The sequence below is a fragment of the Oncorhynchus nerka genome, linkage group LG17 (assembly GCF_034236695.1).
Source record: "Oncorhynchus nerka isolate Pitt River linkage group LG17, Oner_Uvic_2.0, whole genome shotgun sequence".
NCBI lineage: Eukaryota > Metazoa > Chordata > Actinopteri > Salmoniformes > Salmonidae > Oncorhynchus > Oncorhynchus nerka.
In genome coordinates this window covers 10,217,116-10,236,729 of record NC_088412.1, presented here as the reverse complement: position 1 = coordinate 10,236,729, position 19,614 = coordinate 10,217,116, and the positions used below count along the sequence as shown (strand labels likewise).

The following is a 19,614-nucleotide window of genomic DNA, read 5'->3' as shown; positions in this document are numbered from 1 at the left end:
CGTAAGGGGTGAAATATTATATATACATAATATTACTTTTCCAGTGTTGCGGATTGCTACATATAAGCACATCATTATGAACTAACTATCTTTACCTATTTAAACAGTAACAATAAGCTGTTCTACAGGGTTTCTCCATCTAGACTGACTATTGGAGCGCCCATCACCAGTGGGCTAAAAGGCCTTGTACTGTGATCAGTCGCTCATAAGTAGCACACCAGTCTGGTTACTAAAGGCTATGACATGTAATAACAGGCTATAAACCGTACTCTGATCGTTCACTCATACGTAGCATACCGGTCTGGTTACTAAAGGCTATGACGTGTAATAACAGGCTATAACTCTTCTACTCCCTCTACCACAGGGTTTCACCATAGCACACTGAGAGAGCAAGCCTGTCCTTGGTGTGTGTGTGTGTGTGTGTGTGTGTGTGTGTGTGTGTGTGTGTGTGTGTGTGTGTGTGTGTGTGTGTGTGTGTGTGTGTGTGTGTGTGTGTGTGTGTGTGTGTGTGTGTGTGTGTGTGTGTGTGTGTGTGTGTGTGTGTGTGTGTGTGTGTGTGTGTGTGTGTGTGTGTGTGTGTGTGTGTGTGTGTGTGTGTGTGTATATTTGGCTCCCAACATGACATTCCTCTCCTGATTGACTTTACAGTAACATTGATCTGAACCAGACAGACAGACATTTTCTTTTAAAGTCCTTGACAAGTGAATGAATCTCTCTGACTCTTTAACTCATGGTAATCATCTCATATTTGTCCTTAAGACTGCTGTCCTCCTCCAGATCTTCTTCCTCCTCTTCGTCCTCCTCCTCCTCTTCCTGCTCGTGGGGTTTCTCAGGCTGTTTGTGATGCATCTCGATGAACAGGAAGTAGACCAGAGCCCCGACCACGCCCCCTATCATCGGCCCCGCCACCGGGACCCACCACCAGTAGTCTGAAGTGCTGTGTATAGGTAGGCACACACACACACACACACACACACACACACACACACACACACACACACACACACACACACACACACACACACACACACACACACACACACACACACACACACACACACACACACACACACACACACACACACACACACACACACACACACACACACACACACACACACACACACATTACAAGAACACATAACACATGCAATAGATGAAGGTATAAGAAGACATTATCCAGCTGTCCTTCTGGATAATGCTGTGACGCGTCTAGCCACACTTATAAATACTTTGTTAAGCCTTGTACAGTGCACTCGGAAAGTATTCAGACCCCTTGACTTTTTACACATTTTGTTACATTACAGCCTTATTCTAAAATTGATTAAATTGTTTTTCCCCCCTCATCAAATCTACACACAACACCCCATAGTGACATCACAACACCCCATAGTGACATCACAATACCCCATAGTGACATCACAATACCCCATAGTGACAAAGCAAAAACAGTTTTTTAAATGTTTGCAAATGTATTAAAAATACAAATATGAAATAGGACATTTACATAAGTAGATTAAAGCACCTTTGGCAGTGATTACAGCCTTGAGTCTTCTTGGGTATGACGCTACAAGCTTGGCACACATGTATTTTATGAGTTTCTCCCATTCTTCTTGGCAAATCTTCTGAAGCTTTGACAGGTTGGATGGGGAGCATCACTGCACAGCTATTTTCAGGTCTCTCCAGAGATATCCGATCATGTTCAAGTCCGGGCTTTTGCTGGGCCACTCGAGGATATTCAGAGACTTGTCCTGAAGCCACTCCTGCGTTGTCTTGGCTGTGTGCTTAGGGTCATTGTCCTGTTGGAAGGTGAACCTTTGCCCCAGTCTGAGGTCCTGAGCGCTCTGGAGCAGGTTTTCATCAAGGATCTCTCTTTACTTTGCTCTGTTCTTCTTTCTCTCAATCCTGACTAGTCTGCCAGTACCTGCCACTGAAAAACATCCCCACAGCATGATGCTGCCACCACCTTGCTTCACCGTGGGGATGGTTCCAGGTTTCCTCCAGGTGTGACACTTGGCATTCAGACCAAAGTGTTCAATCTTGGTTTAATCAGACCAGATAATCTTGTTTTTCATGGTCTGAGAGTCCTTTAGGTGCCTTTGGCAAACTCCAAGCAGGCTGTCATGTGCCTTTTACTGAGGAGTAGCTTCCATCTGGCTACTCTACCATAAATGTCTGATTGGTGGAGTGCTGCAGAGATGGTTTTTCTTCTGGGAAGGTTCTCCCATCTCCACAGAGGAACTCTGGAAAGTATTGTAGGTTATACTCAGTGGGGTCTGTAGAATGTACAGTTGGAAGTTTACATACACCTCAGCCAAATACATCTAAACTCAGTTTCACAATTCCTGAATGTGAAATGTCAGAATAATAGTTGAGAGAATGATTTATTTCAGCTTTTATTTATTTCATCACATTCCTAGTCGGTCAGAAGTTTACATACACTCAATTAGTATTTGGTAGCATTGCCTTTAAATTGTTTAACTTGGGTCAAATGTTTCGGGTTGCCTTCCAGAAGCTTCCCGCAATAAGTTGGGTGAATTTTGGCCCATCATAGCTGGTGTAACTGAGTCAGGTTTGTAGGCTTCCTTGCTCGCACACGCTTTTTCAGTTCTGCCCACAAATTTTCTATAGGATTGAGGTCAGGGCTTTGTGATGGCCACGCCAATACCTTGACTTTATCCTTAAGCCATTTTGCCACAACTTTGGAGGTATGCTCGGGGTCATTGTCCATTTGGAAGACCCATTTGCGACCAAGCTTTAACTTCCTGACTGATGTCTTGAGATGTTGCTTCAATATAGCCACATAATTTTCCTTCCTCATGATGCCATCTATTTTATGAAGTGCACCAGTCCCTCCTACAGCAAAACACACCCACAACATGATGCTGCCACCCCCATGCTTCATGGTTGGGATGGTGTTCTTCACCTTTTTCCTCCAAACATAACGATGGTCATTATGGCCAAACAGTTCTATTTTTGTTTCTCCAGAGGACATTTCTCCAAAAAGTATGATCTTTGTCCCCATGTGCAGTTGCAAACCATAGTCTGGCTTTTTTATGGTGGTTTTGGAGCAGTGGCTTCTTCCTTGCTGAGCGGCCTTTCAGGTTATGTTGATATAGGACTTGTTTTACTGTGGATATAGATACTTTTGTACCTGTTTCCTCCAGCACCTTCACAAGGTCCTTTGCTGTTGTTCTGGGATTGATTTGCACTTTCGCACCAATCTACATTCATCTCCAGGAGACAGAACACGTCTCCTTCCTGAGCGGTATGACGGCTTTGTGGTCCCATGGTGTTTATACTTGCGTACTATTGTTTGTACAGATGAACGTGGTACCTTCAGGCATTTGGAAGGATAAAACAGACTTGTGGAGGTCTACAATGTTTTTCTGAAGTCTTAGCTGATTTCTTTAGATTTTCCCATGATGTCAAGCAGAGAGGCACTGAGTTTGAAGGTAGGACTTGAAATACATCCACAGGTACACCTCCAATTGACTCAAATTATGTCAATTAGCCTATCAGAAGCTTCCAAAGCCATGACATAATTTTCTGGAATTTCCAAGCTGTTTAAAGGCACAGTCAACTTAGTGTATGTAAACTTCTGACTCACTGGAATTGTGAGACAGTGAATTATAAGTGAAATAATCTGTCTGTGGAAAAATGACTTGTGTCATGCACAAAGTAGATGTCCTAACCGACTTGTAAAAATTATAGTTTGTTAACAAGAAATGTGTGGAGTGGTTGAAAAACAAGTTTTAATGATTCCAACCTAAGTGTATGTAAACTTCCGACTTCAACTGTATATACTTGAAAATGTATCAATTGACCAATTCGGCACATTTGGGCAAACTCCTGGCAGACTTGACACAAAATACTGTGCAGTGTTGTATTTATTTACTGGATCAGTCTGAAACTTTGCACACACCCTGCTGCCATCTGTTGGCCAAAATCTAAATTACACTTAGACTCCTATCTGAATGTGTGGCCTTTCTCTTGCATTTCAAAGATGAAGGGAAATAAATATATATATATATATATATATATATAAACTCATGTTTTTTTGTTTGTATTATCTTTTACCAGATCTAATGTGTTATATTCTCCTATATTAATTTCACATTTCCATAAACTTCAAAGTGTTCCCTCACTTGGGGGCAGCAGGGTAGCCTAGTGGTTAGAGCGTTGCACTAGTAACCGGAAGGTTGCAAGGTCAAACCCCCGAGCTGACAAGGTACAAATCTGTCGTTCTGAACAGGCAGTTAACCCACTATTCCTAGGCTGTCATTGAAAATAAGAATTTGTTCTTAACTGACTTGCCTGGGTAAATAAAGGTACAATTTTAAAAAATAAAATAAAAATAGTATCAAGAATATATGGAAATGTGTCCTTATTTCAGGTCCTGAGCTACAGACAGTTAGTTTTGGGTATGTCATTTTAGGTGGAAATTTAAAAAAAGGGTCTGATCCTTAATTTAAGAAGGATGGAGGCCACTGTGTTGTTTGTTGACCTTCAATGCTGCAGAAATGTTTTGCAACCTTTCCCCAGATCTGTGCCTCGACACAATCCTGTCTTGGCGCTCTATGGAAAATTCCTTCGACCTCACGGCTTGTTTTTTTGTTTGTTTTTTTGCTCTGACATGCACTGTCACCTGTGGGACCTTATATAGACAGGTGTGTGCCTTTCCAAATCATGTCCAATCAATTTAATTTACCACAGGTGGACCTCGATCAACTTGTAGAAACGTCTAACGGATGATCAATGACAACGGGATGCACCAGAGCTCCATTTTGAGTCTCATAGAGCTCATATTTTGAGTCTCTAACGTATGTAAATAAGGCATTTCTGTTTATTTGTAATACATTTGCAAACATTTCTAAAAACCTGTTTTCGCTTTGTCATTATGGGGTATTGTGCGGAGATTGAGGGTAAAAACAATTTATGTTTTAATCCATTTTAGAATAAGGCTGTAACGTCATAAAATGTGGAAAAAGTTAAAGGGTCTAAATGCACTATAAGTGCGTCTAAATGCACTATAAGTGCGTCTAAATGCAGCCGTCACAGAATTATCCAAAACGACAACTGTTTGTTTTTTACAGCACCATTATAATTGAAATCTCAGTCTACTTTCCAAGCTCCAATGCTTTTGAAAGTTCAATTAAAGGAATCCAAGTTCAATTCAATAGTAGGCAGGCAGTAACCCAACGGGGTTAGCACAGAGCATGACAACAGATAATTAGCTAACATTGACTGCATGTGATGTGTTGTGATGTGTTGCTATGCATGTGAGGTTATATAACACCAATCAACACACGGTTATTTTTTTCACCTATCAATACCAGACAATCAAAGGACGATTTGACTAAAACGGTCAACTAATAACCAAGCTACTTTTTGGAATAGATCCAGTAAGTGGAACTAGAAGTTTGTGAAACACTGGTCTAGTCTTTGATCGACATGAGTTACATGAACCCTTCTATATGAGTTACCTGAACCCTTCTGTCTGAGTTACCTGAACCCTTCTATATGAGTTACCTGAACCCTTCTGTATGAGTTACATGAACCCTTCTATATGAGCTACCTGAACTCTTCTGTATGAGTTACCTGAACCCTTCTATATGAGTTACCCAAACCCTTCTATATGAGTTACCTGAACACTTCTAGATGAGTTACCTGAACCCTTCTATATGAGTTACCTGAACCCTTCTAGATGAGTTACCTGAACACTTCTATATGAGTTACCTGAACACTTCTAGATGAGTTACCTGAACCCTTCTATATGAGTTACCTGAACACTTCTATATGAGTTACCCAAACCCTTCTATATGAGTTACCTGAACACTTCTAGATGAGTTACCTGAACCCTTCTATATGAGTTACCTGAACCCTTCTAGATGAGTTACCTGAACACTTCTATATGAGTTACCTGAACACTTCTAGATGAGTTACCTGAACCCTTCTATATGAGTTACCTGAACACTTCTATATGAGTTACCCAAACCCTTCTATATGAGTTACCTGAACACTTCTAGATGAGTTACCTGAACCCTTCTATATGAGTTACCTGAACACTTCTAGATGAGTTACCTGAACCCTTCTATATGAGTTACCTGAACCCTTCTATATGAGTTACCTGAACACTTCTAGATGAGTTACCTGAACCCTTCTATATTAGTTACCCAAACCCTTCTATATGAGTTACCTGAACCCTTCTATATTAGTTACCCAAACCCTTCTATATTAGTTACCCGAACCCTTCTATATTAGTTACCCAAACCCTTCTATATTAGTTACCCAAACCCTTCTATATGAGTTACCCAAACCCTTCTATATTAGTTACCCAAACCCTTCTAGATGAGTTACCCAAACCCTTCTATATGAGTTACCTGAACCCTTCTGTCTGAGTTACCTGAACCCTTCTATATGAGTTACCTGAACCCTTCTGTATGAGTTACATGAACCCTTCTATATGAGCTACCTGAACCCTTCTGTATGAGTTACCTGAACCCTTCTATATGAGTTACCCAAACCCTTCTATATGAGTTACCTGAACACTTCTAGATGAGTTACCTGAACCCTTCTATATGAGTTACCTGAACCCTTCTAGATGAGTTACCTGAACACTTCTATATGAGTTACCTGAACACTTCTAGATGAGTTACCTGAACCCTTCTATATGAGTTACCTGAACACTTCTATATGAGTTACCCAAACCCTTCTATATGAGTTACCTGAACACTTCTAGATGAGTTACCTGAACCCTTCTATATGAGTTACCTGAAAACTTCTAGATGAGTTACCTGAACCCTTCTATATGAGTTACCTGAACCCTTCTATATGAGTTACCTGAACACTTCTAGATGAGTTACCTGAACCCTTCTATATTAGTTACCCGAACCCTTCTATATGAGTTACCTGAACCCTTCTATATTAGTTACCCGAACCCTTCTATATTAGTTACCCAAACCCTTCTATATTAGTTACCCACACCCTTCTATATTAGTTACCCAAACCCTTCTATATGAGTTACCCGAACCCTTCTATATGAGTTACCCAAACCCTTCTATATTAGTTACCCAAACCCTTCTAGATGAGTTACCCAAACCCTTCTATATGAGTTACCCAAACCCTTCTATATGAGTTACCTGAACACTTCTATATGAGCTACCTGAACCCTTCTATATGAGTTACCTGAAGACTCCCCAGTCTGCTACTGCAGTGAAGTGCCGTGACCCGGATGTCTGGCAGGGTTGAGGTGGTACAGTATTATACAGTATTATATTATGAGTTACCTGAACACCTCCCAACCCCAGCCTGCTACAGCAGTAAAGAGTCGTGGCCCCAGGTCCCTGGCAGGGTTGAGGGGGTACCCACAGTTCAGCCCCATGGACACCCCGATAGCCATGATGATCAGGCCGATGCACAGTGGCTCCATGCCTCTAGGGGCGCCGATGTTCTTCCCATCGCTGATGGCCAGGATACACAACACCAGCATCCCTGTTCCTGCTGCCTGGAGAGTACAATCAAAGAATACAGTATGAAGATGGGCAGAATCCCTGTTCACGCTGCCTGGAGAGTACAATCAAAGAATACAGTATGAAGATGGGCAGAATCCCTGTTCACGCTGCCTGGAGAGTACAATCAAAGAATACAGTATGAAGATGGGCAGAATCCCTGTTCACGCTGCCTGGAGAGTACAATCAAAGAATACAGTATGAAGATGGGCAGAATCCCTGTTCACGCTGCCTGGAGAGTACAATCAAAGAATACAGTATGAAGATGGGCAGAATCCCTGTTCACGCTGCCTGGAGAGTACAATCAAAGAATACAGTATGAAGATGGGCAGAATCCCTGTTCACGCTGCCTGGAGAGTACAATCAAAGAATACAGTATGAAGATGGGCAGAATCCCTGTTCACGCTGCCTGGAGAGTACAATCAAAGAATACAGTATGAAGATGGGCAGAATCCCTGTTCACGCTTGTCGGAGATTGTCATGGCGACATTGGCTAGCTAAACTCATGTGATCGAGGCTAACGGTCATCTCACCATGAACTGTGCATGTGAAGGTCGTCAAATTAAAAGGCACTTCTTCGATATAAAGTTGTTTTTGAAGAAAAATACAAAATGTATCAGTTTGTCACGAGGTTGTAGTAATAACATGTTCAACTACTGAAGACATTGACTCCAATCTTGGATGTTCCTTTAGATTTTGAAAAAAAAAAATCAATGATTAACGGAAGAGCTTTTCACTTCTCTCATTGACTTCTAAAACCCCGGTCTGGTCTGCTTGGTCTGTTTCGGAAAACGCTCAATGTTGCGCCTCTGGGTTTAAAAATCTCTGTGGTAAGATGATTTTAAAAATAATTTTATTGTTGACAACAGCATTGGGTCAATTACATTTCGATTTAGTCAATTCAGGAAGGAAATGGACCCTGGTTGATCATTTAAATAAAAGGACATTCAGTAATACCTGGTGATATTTTCATTTATTTTTAATATTCCAGCAGGATATAAAGAAAATTGTTGAAATGTTATTCTTTATATTTGTTGGGAGAACATAATGTTATTCTTCATCCAGGCTGCATCACATCCCATAGGGCGGTGCACAATTTGCCCAGTGTCGTCCAGGTTTGGCCGAGTTAGGGTTTGGCCGAGTTAGGGTTTGCCCGAGTTAGGGTTTGGCCGGGGTAGGCCGTCATTGTAAATAATGTTTTTTTATTAACTGACTTGCCTAGTTATATAAAAATGTAAACATTTAAATATATATTTGTTGGGGGAATAATGTTATTCTTTATATTTGTTGTGAGAACGTAATATTTGTTGGGAGAACGTAATGTTAGTCTTTATATTTGTTGTGAGAATGTAATGTTATTCTTTATATTTGTTGGGAGAACGTAATGTTATTCTTTATATTTGTTGTGAGAATAATGTTATTCTTTATATTTGTTGTGAGAATAATGTTATTCTTTATATTTGTTGTGAGAATGTAATGTTATTCTTTATATTTGTTGAGAGAACGTAATGTTATTCTGAGGACAGGATGCAACACCATCATGACTGACTGTCTAAGACAGGATATAACACCATCATGACTGACTGTCTAAGACAGGATATAACACCATCATGACAGCCTGTCTAAGACAGGATATAACACCATCATGACTGACTGTCTAAGACAGGATATAACATCATCATGACAGCCTGTCTAAGACAGGATATAACACCATCATGACAGCCTGTCTAAGACAGGATATAACATCATCATGACAGCCTGTCTAAGACAGGATATAACACCTATCATGACTGACTGTCTAAGACAGGATGCAACATCATCATGACTGACTGTCTAAGACAGGATATAACACCATCATAACAGCCTGTCTAAGACAGGATACAACATCATCATGACTGACTGTCTAAGACAGGATATAACACCTATCATGACTGACTGTCTAAGACAGGATACAACATCATCATGACAGCCTGTCTAAGACAGGATACAACATCATCATGACTGACTGTCTAAGACAGGATATAACACCATCATGACTGACTGTCTAAGACAGGATATAACATCATCATGACAGCCTGTCTAAGACAGGATATAACACCATCATGACAGCCTGTCTAAGACAGGATATAACACCTATCATGACTGACTGTCTAAGACAGGATACAACATCATCATGACAGCCTGTCTAAGACAGGATACAACATCATCATGACAGCCTGTCTAAGACAGGATATAACACCATCATGACTGACTGTCTAAGACAGGATATAACACCATCATGACTGACTGTCTAAGACAGGATATAACATCATCATGACAGCCTGTCTAAGACAGGATATAACATCATCATGACAGCCTGTCTAAGACATGATATAACACCATCATGACTGACTGTCTAAGACAGGATATAACACCATCATGACTGACTGTCTAAGACAGGATATAACACCATCATGACAGCCTGTCTAAGACAGGATATAACACCATCATGACAGCCTGTCTAAGACAGGATATAACACCATTGTGACTGACTGTCTAAGACAGGATATAACACCATTGTGACTGTTACAGTGTTGTGTCTGTGTTGATGTTAAAGTGTTTTAAGTAGGTAAGTGTGAACATCAGAACAAGGGTCATTGGCCCCAAAACCCAGCTAACGAGGGGATGTGATGTGTAGGAAAGTGGGACAATCAATTTGCATTAGCAACATGTCCCAGAGAACTGGGGATGTAAAGGTTTAATGGCTAACTCTGATAAAACATTGTGTAACTACTGGTAACTAGAGCAGACTGGAGTACCAGAGGGGTCGTCTCTCCTCTCAACCCCTTGATTTCGTCTCGCCTGGTTTGCCTAGGTGGTGTTCATTAAGGCACGCAACGGACATTTTTTGCAACAAAAAAACAAAAATGTGTAGGTGGTAGGTAGGTAGTCCCTCAGAGCATTTTCATCTGTGTGGTGCTTAATGAACATGATACTGGTCTCTCCCCCTGGTCTCCCTCTTCCCCGGTCCCCCCTCTTCCCGGTTTCTCTCACCCCCCTGGTCTCTCTCCCCCTTGGTCTCTCTCACCCCCCGAGGTCTCTCTCATCGTGACCCTTGACCTCGTCTCACCTGATCTATGAGGCCATCTACGATGGTCAGAGACCTGGCACAATAGGATGCAACATACATACACACACACACACACACTTACCTGGTCTATGATGCCTCCGAGGATGGTTAGGGACCTGGCAGGGTAAGAGGCAAAGATGTGACCGGTGGCGTTAATACCAGTCACTGATAAAATCCCATTGGTGAAGTCCATGAACGCATCTACATGGATGACAATGTCACAGTTAGAAAACAAAACTTAGCCATTCAGAAGATGAAAAGATAAACAGCACACATTGACAAGACGATGGACGTTTGCTTCACAAGTCGATCTTCTATTGCACCTCGGTTAGAAAGCGGGATAGCGACAGCTTCTTTACATCCAGATCACATGACAACAGTTCATAACAGCAGTTCATAACAGATCATAACAGCAGTTCATAACAGTTCATAACAGAAGTTCATAACAGCAGTTCATAACAGCAGTTCATAACAACAGTTCATAACAGCAGTTCATAACAACAGTTCATAACAGCAGTTCATAACAGAAGTTCATAACAGAAGTTCATAACAGTTCATAACAGCAATTCATAACAGATCATAACAGCAGTTCATAACAACAGTTCATAACAGAAGTTCATAACAGCAGTTCATAACAGCAGTTCATAACAACAGTTCATAACAACAGTTCATAACAGCAGTTCATAACAACAGTTCATAACAGAAGTTCATAACAGCAGTTCATAACAGATCATAACAGCAGTTCATAACAGTTCATAACAGAAGTTCATAACAGCAGTTCATAACAGCAGTTCATAACAGCAGTTCATAACAACAGTTCATAACAGCAGTTCATAACAACAGTTCATAACAGCAGTTCATAACAGAAGTTCATAACAGTTCATAACAGCAGTTCATAACAGATCATAACAGGAGTTCATAACAACAGTTCATAACAGAAGTTCATAACAGCAGTTCATAACAGCAGTTCATAACAACAGTTCATAACAACAGTTCATAACAGCAGTTCATAACAGAAGTTCATAACAGTTCATAACAGAAGTTCATAACAACAGTTCATAACAGAAGTTCATAACAGCAGTTCATAACAGCAGTTCATAACAGCAGTTCATAACAACAGTTCATGACAGAAGTTCATAACAGAAGTTCATAACAGCAGTTCATAACAGAAGTTCATAACAGCAGTTCATAACAGCAGTTCATAACAGAAGTTCATAACAGCAGTTCATAACAGAAGTTCATAACAGCAGTTCATAACAGCAGTTCATAACAGAAGTTCATAACAGCAGTTCATAACAACAGTTCATAACAGAAGTTCATAACAGAAGTTCATAACAGAAGTTCATAACAGCAGTTCATAACAGAAGTTCATAACAGCAGTTCATAACAGAAGTTCATAACAGCAGTTCATAACATTGGTTGTTCATAACAAACATGTCAAATGTGTTTGTTTGCCAGGGAATATGAGTTAAGCCAGTTGACCTGATTTGTTACAATTTGCCCCAAGGCTTTTAAACATGTGCAATCTGTTGGCCATCAACAACTCTGCAGAAACAGATCACCGTGGTAATCGCAGAATGCAGCAACAGATCACCGTGGTGATCGCAGAATGCAGCAACAGATCACCGTGGTGATCGCAGAATGCAGCAACAGATCACCGTGGTAATCGCAGAATGCAGCAACAGATCACCGTGGTGATCGCAGAATGCAGCAACAGATCCCTGTGGTGATCGCAGAATGCAGCAACAGATCACCGTGGTGATCGCAGAATGCAGCAACCGATCACCGTGGTGATCGCAGAATGCAGCAACAGATCCCCGTGGTGATCGCAGAATGCAGCAACAGATCCCCGTGGTGATCGCAGAATGCAGCAACAGATCACCGTGGTGATCGCAGAATGCAGCAACAGATCACCGTGGTGATCGCAGAATGCAGCAACAGATCACCGTGGTGATCACAGAATGCAGCAACAGATCCCCGTGGTGATCGCAGAATGCAGCAACAGATCACCGTGGTGATCACAGAATGCAGCAACAGATCCCCGTGGTGATCGCAGAATGCAGCAACAGATCACCGTGGTGATCGCAGAATGCAGCAACAGATCACCGTGGTGATCGCAGAATGCAGCAACAGATCCCCGTAGTGATCTCAGAATGCAGCAACAGATCACCGTGGTGATCTCAGAATGCAGCAACGTATTGTTTGTTGTATCACAGTAAGCTTTTATTAAATAATCTCATTTGGGAGCAGCAAAACAGTGAGCAGACATTCCCTTTTTTTTATTGGCTTATTCTACTGTCCAACTCCTGTTATTTACTTTCGATGTCCGTAACAGAATGCAGACATGGCCACACTACTCACCATAATACAGCCCAAACACTGCAGCAGCTCCAGAGAAAGCACCAAGGAACTGAGCGATGACATAGACAGGGAATTTATAGAACTTGAGTTTTCCCAGGATCACCATGGCCAAGGAGACAGCAGGGTTCACATGGGCTCCTGGGAGAGAAGAGAGAGCCAGGTGATGGCTCTATCTCAATGATTCTTCCTGTGATTCCTCCCCATCCTATCTCCTTGCCTCCTTCTCAACCATATTGAGGAAGGTCAAAAGGTTCTTCCCCCTCAGATCTTCTTTTTGAGAAGGAAGCGAGGAGAAAGGATGGGAGAAATGACGCAAGGACGAATTGAGAATGAGCCAGTGAAAAGAGGAGAGAGGGTGGGGAGGTTGGAAAGATAGCCGTCTACACTATTAGATGAAGAGACATATTACAGATACATGCTCTAAATTTAACGTAATTCCAACGGCTAAAATTACTGCTAAGTGACATATATTAAGACCAGCTATACTCCCTGTCTCTTTTCACAATATTTAAAATGCATGAGCGTGATCTTAAACCTGCATGATGTTACTGTTGTTGTGGGCAATTTATCCCGTTTTCAATCCCTCTCTGTGTCACTACGTGTTGTATTCACAATCAGCCAATCAGCCGAGAGATAGGTCTCTGTCATAGAGAGGCCACTGCCTTAGATCAATGGAGTTTGTAGGACATTTACTGCCCGAGGTTATGAATGGCCTGGATGGGGCTGGAACACAACAGGGCAATGGGAGAGAAATCAATCGCTGGTTCAGATGTATTAACTGTGAACAGGAGCTGGCACGTTCTGCATCGGTGTAGAACGTGAGGTGACAACATGACTGTTGACAGGGTGCAGCAGGGGGGGGGTGTTTAATGTTGTCACATGAACTAAATTACTCTAAAGGAATGTTATCATCAAACAATTAAAATGTCTTAACGTTTCACTTCAGTAAGCCTCCTGTGTGTGTGTGTGTGTGTGTGTGTGTGTGTGTGTGTGTGTGTGTGTGTGTGTGTGTGTGTGTGTGTGTGTGTGTGTGTGTGTGTGTGTGTGTGTGTGTGTGTGTGTGTGTGTGTGTGTACAGTAGGTTCCAGGAACTTAAAAAAAAAACTATTGGTTTAATTGAGATGGCATCCCTCATTGATTGAACTGAATTCTGATATCTAATTTGAATAGGTATTGATCTTTGCAAACTCCAATTAATAACAAAACACCATTCATTACATAATAGTACAAATGTATTGTGAATCTTTTTCTGTTTTTGTCTGTACCTCATTCAGCCATGTATTAGGTTGGCTGATAATTTCACTGGGAGGTAGACATATTTGATACAGCTTTACTGCAGCATTAAACTCTGGCAAACCGGCAGAGAGAGTTTGTCACATTAACGATATGCACCGTTGCTTCAGAACAGGCTTCTTCTTTTTTTAAAGTATATTTTTAAACGCACTCAATTGTAGCATGATTGTTATAATGTGATATGATAATTACCTTAGACTCAATTGTAGTGTGATATGATAATTACCTGACACTCCTCCGGCCACGTACACTGCCATCATCAGTCCTACAGAGAAGCCTATATGGATGGTGAGAGTCTCCCCCATGGCATTACGACTCAGGACCGTCTGAGCAACAGACCCAACGCCAAACAACTAACACAGGAGATGAGGAGAGGGAGAGGGAAGAAGAGAGGGAAGAGAGGGAAGAAGAGAGGGAAGAAGAGAGGGACGAGAGAGAGAGGGAAGAAGAGAGGGAAGAGAGGGAGAGGGAAGAAGAGAGGGAAGAAGAGAGGGAAGAGAGGGAAGAAGAGCGGGAAGAGAGGGAAGAAGAGCGGGAAGAGAGAGAGGGGGAAGAAGAGAGGGAAGAGAGTGAAGAAGAGAGGGAAGAGAGGGAAGAGAGGGAGAGGAAAGAAGAGAGGGAAGAAAGGGAAGAAGAGAGGGAAGAAGAGAGGGAAGAAGAGAGGGAAGAAGAGAGGGAAGAAGAGAGGGAAGAAGAGCGGGAAGAGAGGGAGAGGGAAGAAGAGCGGGAAGAGAGAGAGAGAGGGGGAAGAAGAGAGAAGAGGGAAGAGAGGTGAAGAAGAGCAGGAAGAGAGGGAAGAAGTTAGTCCATGTCTAGCCAAGCAAATAGACATTAATCCCATTCAGTATAATACTATCAGTTACATTTGGTTTGTTTGAATTAATTCTGATTACACTTTACTCACTTTACTAACCCTAATCCTAAACCTAATTTAATCATAATCCTAACCCTAATTTAATCATAATCCTAACCCTAATTTAATCATAATCCTAACCCTAATTTAATTATATCCCTAACCAAATTGGGGTGGCAGGTAGCCTAGTGGTTAGAGCCAGTAACTGAAAGGCTGCTAGATCAAATCCCAGAGGTGTCAAAATCTGTCATTCTGCTCCTGAACAGGGCAAATAACCCACTGTTCCCCGGTAAACTGTCATTGTAAATAAGAATTTGTTCTTAACTGACTTGCCTAGTTAAATAAAAAAATAAACCTAAATTGATCACAATCCTACCCTTGATTGAATCATAATCCTAATTTAATCATGTGAAATAGCATACATTTTTTTATGTAATTGCTCAATAAGATAACTCATATTGAGGGGTTACAAATTGCCCTTGTAAGGCCAAAACACATTGAATATGAAGCCAGTGGTACTTACAACCAAGATAAAAGTCCCCAGGAACTCAGCCAGGAACTCCTTCAGTATCCCATGTTTCAGAGAATAGCGCTGCCTCATAGTTCTCCTGTGTTTCATCTCCATGTATCACCGTGCCAACGCGCTGTCAAAACTGACAGTTATCCAACAGTCTCACAGTGTCTCTGGAGCATTGTTAGATCCTCACCCCTACCAGACACTCCCACGTCCACTACCCCTATCAGACACTCCCACATCCACTACCCCTACCAGACACTCCCACGTCCTCCACCCCTACCAGACACTCCCACATCCACTACCCCTACCAGACACTCCCACGTCCTCTACCCCTACCAGACACTCCCACGTCCTCTACCCCTACCAGACACTCCCACGTCCTCTACCCCTACCAGACACTCCCACGTCCTCTACCCCTACCAGACACTCCCACATCCTCCACCCCTACCAGACACTCCCACATCCTCCACCCCTACCAGACCCATTCAGCATGTCTCAGAGTGAGACCATGGGGGTAAAAAAAAATAGGCATTTTGGGGCAAAAATTAGTAAAAATAGATATTGAAAGTTCTGGATGAGAGTGGTAAAAGGATAATGACATTAGAACCTTCAAAGAGTAACATCATTTATTTTTACTTTATGATTTTCCAACATTCTACTTTTGCAGTGGCTTACGTTGCTAATTGCTGCACATATTTCTAAAAGCATATTGTTAGTAACAGTATGTTATTGTTAGAAAACAACACACAGCAGCAGAGACGGCAGAAGTGTGCCTGTTTTACAACCGGGACACAGCGCCTCCTGCTGGACAAAATCAGTAAAAATGTACAGCGCCTAGTTATTCCCACGCGGTCTCCATTCCAAGTACGAACCAGTCCCGACCCTGCTAAACTATATGAGTTTATTAGGGTAAAATATATAAAGTTGCTTTTTTTAAACTGAGTCTCAAAAGCAAGTAAATTGAACCAAACATAGCAGCCTACAATTTTCATTAATTATTCCAAAATCAGTTGTATTTAACAGTAGAAAACAGCACATGAAACGGATACAGCACCGACCAAATAGGACATCGACAAGTTCTGTTGATTGTTGGACCTCTGAACAGCAGAGCTACTACAGAAACTAAAATCAGGAAGAGGATGACAATTTCAGCACGCAAAACAACTAATAAAGGAACAATCTGTAAAGAACCTACACATGAACATGTCAAAGATTCCTTCACTTTAAATCAACTGAATCCATAGTAGAGACAACATTACTTTCACAGTGAAATCAGGGGAGAGCGCGAACGCAGTCCCCCACTACCAGAAATTATGCAATCGAGATTTCCACATTTGAGAAATTCGCAGGGGTCAGCACAGCCGGAGTGCAATGGCTGAGCCTCGCCCTGGGTGAACCGCCTTCTTGATCACGGTGTCTCCCTTGCCAGGTAAGTATGAGTTGTACACGAGTAATGTGGGATAGTGGTTCCCGTGCAAACGTGTTAGTCTAATGGTTATAGCACCACGGCTATTGAGAAAAAAGCCAATCAATTAAATTAATGTTCAGTGTTATTTGGTCTACTTGTAGATGGAGAGGTAAAAACACGTTTGAACTGTTATTTTACTCGTAAAATATGAGTGTTTTTCAATTTTCCCAGGATGCAATTCTGCAGAATTTAGCATAACAAAATAATTTTTAGTAAACGTGTCTGATAGCTGAAACTATAATACATTATTAGAAATGCCCCTGAGTAACATCCCCAAAATATTCTGAAACACACATAAAGCCAAGTGAATGGAATTTGTGATTTTATTTAGCCTTTCTCGTCTCGTGGTTCTTTTGTCTTCCAGAGAAAAGCCAGACTGCAAATCTACTATAGACCACTAGTGGCCACCCTCCCAGTCCCACACAGCCACCCATGCAGGCACATTGAAACAGTGAGCGCTGGTACAGTTAGAATAGCAGAGTATTGTATTTCAACCACACCGCCTCTTAATTAACAAATTAATAAACTGAAAGAATGTTACTGTCAGCGGTTCCCTGATAATACAAGAGAAGTGGGGACTGCTGAAAAAAAAAACAAGAAAATAAACGAATGAGCATTGATCAAGAGTCATCAAAATTGTTAAAAGGTTCAAAAAAAAAACGAATCTGATATATGCAACAGTTTGACAATGGATGAAGATACTCCTAACGTGTTACAGTTGTTCAGTGGTGGAAAAAGTACCCAATTTTACATACTTGAGTAAATGTTTAGATACCTTAATAGGAAATGACTCAAGTGAAAGTGAGTCACTCAGTGAAATACTTCTTGAGGATTTAAATATACTCAAGTATCAAAAGTAAATGTAATAGCAAATATGTACTTAATTATCAGAATCATTACAAATTCCTTATATTAAGCAAACTAGATGGGACAATTGTTTGTGTTTAAAATGTAAATAAACAAAATACAGACAGCCAGGGGCATACTTTATCACTGAGGCATCATTTACAAACAAAGCATGTGTTTAGTGAGTCCACCAGATCAGAGGCAGTAGGGATGACCAGGGATGTTCTCTGTTTAGTGAGTCCACCAGATCAGAGGCAGTAGGGATGACCAGGGATGTTCTCTTGATAAGGGCAGTAGAGATGACCAGGGATGTTCTCTGTTTAGTGAGTCCGCCAGATCAGAGGCAGTAGAGATGACCAGGGATGTTCTCTTGATAAGGGCAGTAGAGATGACGACCAGGGATGTTCTCTTGATAAGGGCAGTAGAGATGACGACCAGGGATGTTCTCTTGATAAGGGCAGTAGAGATGACCAGGGATGTTCTCTTGATAAGGGCAGTAGAGATGACCAGGGATGTTCTCTTGATAAGGGCAGTAGAGATGACCAGGGATGTTCTCTTGATAAGGGCAGTAGAGATGACCAGGGATGTTCTCTTGATAAGGGCAGTAGAGATGACCAGGGATGTTCTCTTGATAAGGGCAGTAGAGATGACCAGGGATGTTCTCTTGATAAGTGTGTGAACTGAACCATTTTTGTCCTGCTAAACATTCATAATGTAACGAGTACTTTTGGGTGTCAGGAAAAATGTACGGAGTAAAAAGTATATACATTTTCTTTAAGACTGTAGTGAAGTAAAAGTAAAAGTTGTCAAAAATATGAACGCATTTTATTTAACCTTTTTTTTAAACTAGGCAAGTCAGTTAAGAACAAATTCTTATTTACAATGACGGCCTACCAGAAGGCAAAAGGCCTCCTGCGGGGGACGGGGCTGGAATAAAAAATACAATTTAAATATAGAACAAACACACATCACAGCAAGAGAGACACCACAACACCACATGAAGAGAGACACCACAACACCACAGCAAGAGAGACACCACAACACCACAGCAAGAGAGACACCACAACACCACAGCAAGAGAGACACCACAAGAAGAGAGACACCACAAGAAGAGAGACACCACAACACCACATGAAGAGAGACACCACAACACCACATGAAGAGAGACACCACAACACCACATGAAGAGAGACACCACAGCAAGAGAGACACCACAACACCACATGAAGAGAGACACCACAGCAAGAGAGACACCACAACACCACATGAAGAGAGACACCACAACACCACATGAAGAGAGACCTAAGACAACAACTGAAAGATTAGTGGAATCTGTGTGGGTAGCTGGACAGGTAGGATGACTGACAGTGAAGGTGAACAGGTGGTCATGTGTCAGGTGACAGAGGAATGGATGAGACTGAGGCAGGAATTCCTTTAACCATAAAGTGGTATATTTACTGAGTAGTCTGTGCTGCATCACAAAGGAAACAAATAACATGTATACAATCAAATTCATAATCAAATATCAAATCATTTCAGTCATTATTATCATAAATCATGAAAGAATACAAACAGTGAATGGTTATACAATCTATAATCCCCATGATCAAAGTAAATCAGTTAGCAAACAATGACGTTTCTCATTTCACGCTTTCA

The 19,614-nt window shown here is 41.5% G+C and overlaps 1 protein-coding gene and 1 non-coding gene across 2 annotated transcripts; both read right to left on the bottom strand.

Annotated features, from left to right (window-relative positions):
- Positions 1–515: 515 nt before the first annotated feature.
- LOC115145425 (aquaporin-9-like) lies at positions 516–15,865 on the bottom strand. Its single transcript, XM_065002951.1, has 6 exons — positions 15,651–15,865; positions 14,501–14,627; positions 12,982–13,119; positions 10,703–10,821; positions 7,290–7,507; positions 516–937 (listed from the first exon to the last, which is right to left on the bottom strand). Exons 1-6 carry the CDS (start codon positions 15,750–15,752, stop codon positions 724–726), a joined length of 918 nt encoding a protein of 305 aa, XP_064859023.1. The 5' UTR covers positions 15,753–15,865; the 3' UTR covers positions 516–723.
- A 1,052-nt stretch (positions 15,866–16,917) lies between these two features.
- LOC115145558 (U1 spliceosomal RNA) lies at positions 16,918–17,081 on the bottom strand. The gene has a single exon (XR_003866005.1). It is a non-coding gene; the product is annotated as a U1 spliceosomal RNA (small nuclear RNA).
- Between the last annotated feature and the right edge of the window lie 2,533 nt (positions 17,082–19,614).

Coding starts and splice junctions, on each gene's coding strand:
- LOC115145425 (XM_065002951.1), bottom strand. CDS start 15,752: ATGGAGATGAAACACAGGAGAACTATGAGGCAGCGCTATTCTCTGAAA. Junction 13,120..14,500: donor CGTGGCCGGAGGAGTGTCAG/GTAATTATCATA, acceptor CTTCTCTCCCAG/GAGCCCATGTGAACCCTGCT. Junction 7,508..10,702: donor TCGGAGGCATCATAGACCAG/GTAAGTGTGTGT, acceptor TGTACTCTCCAG/GCAGCAGGAACAGGGATGCT.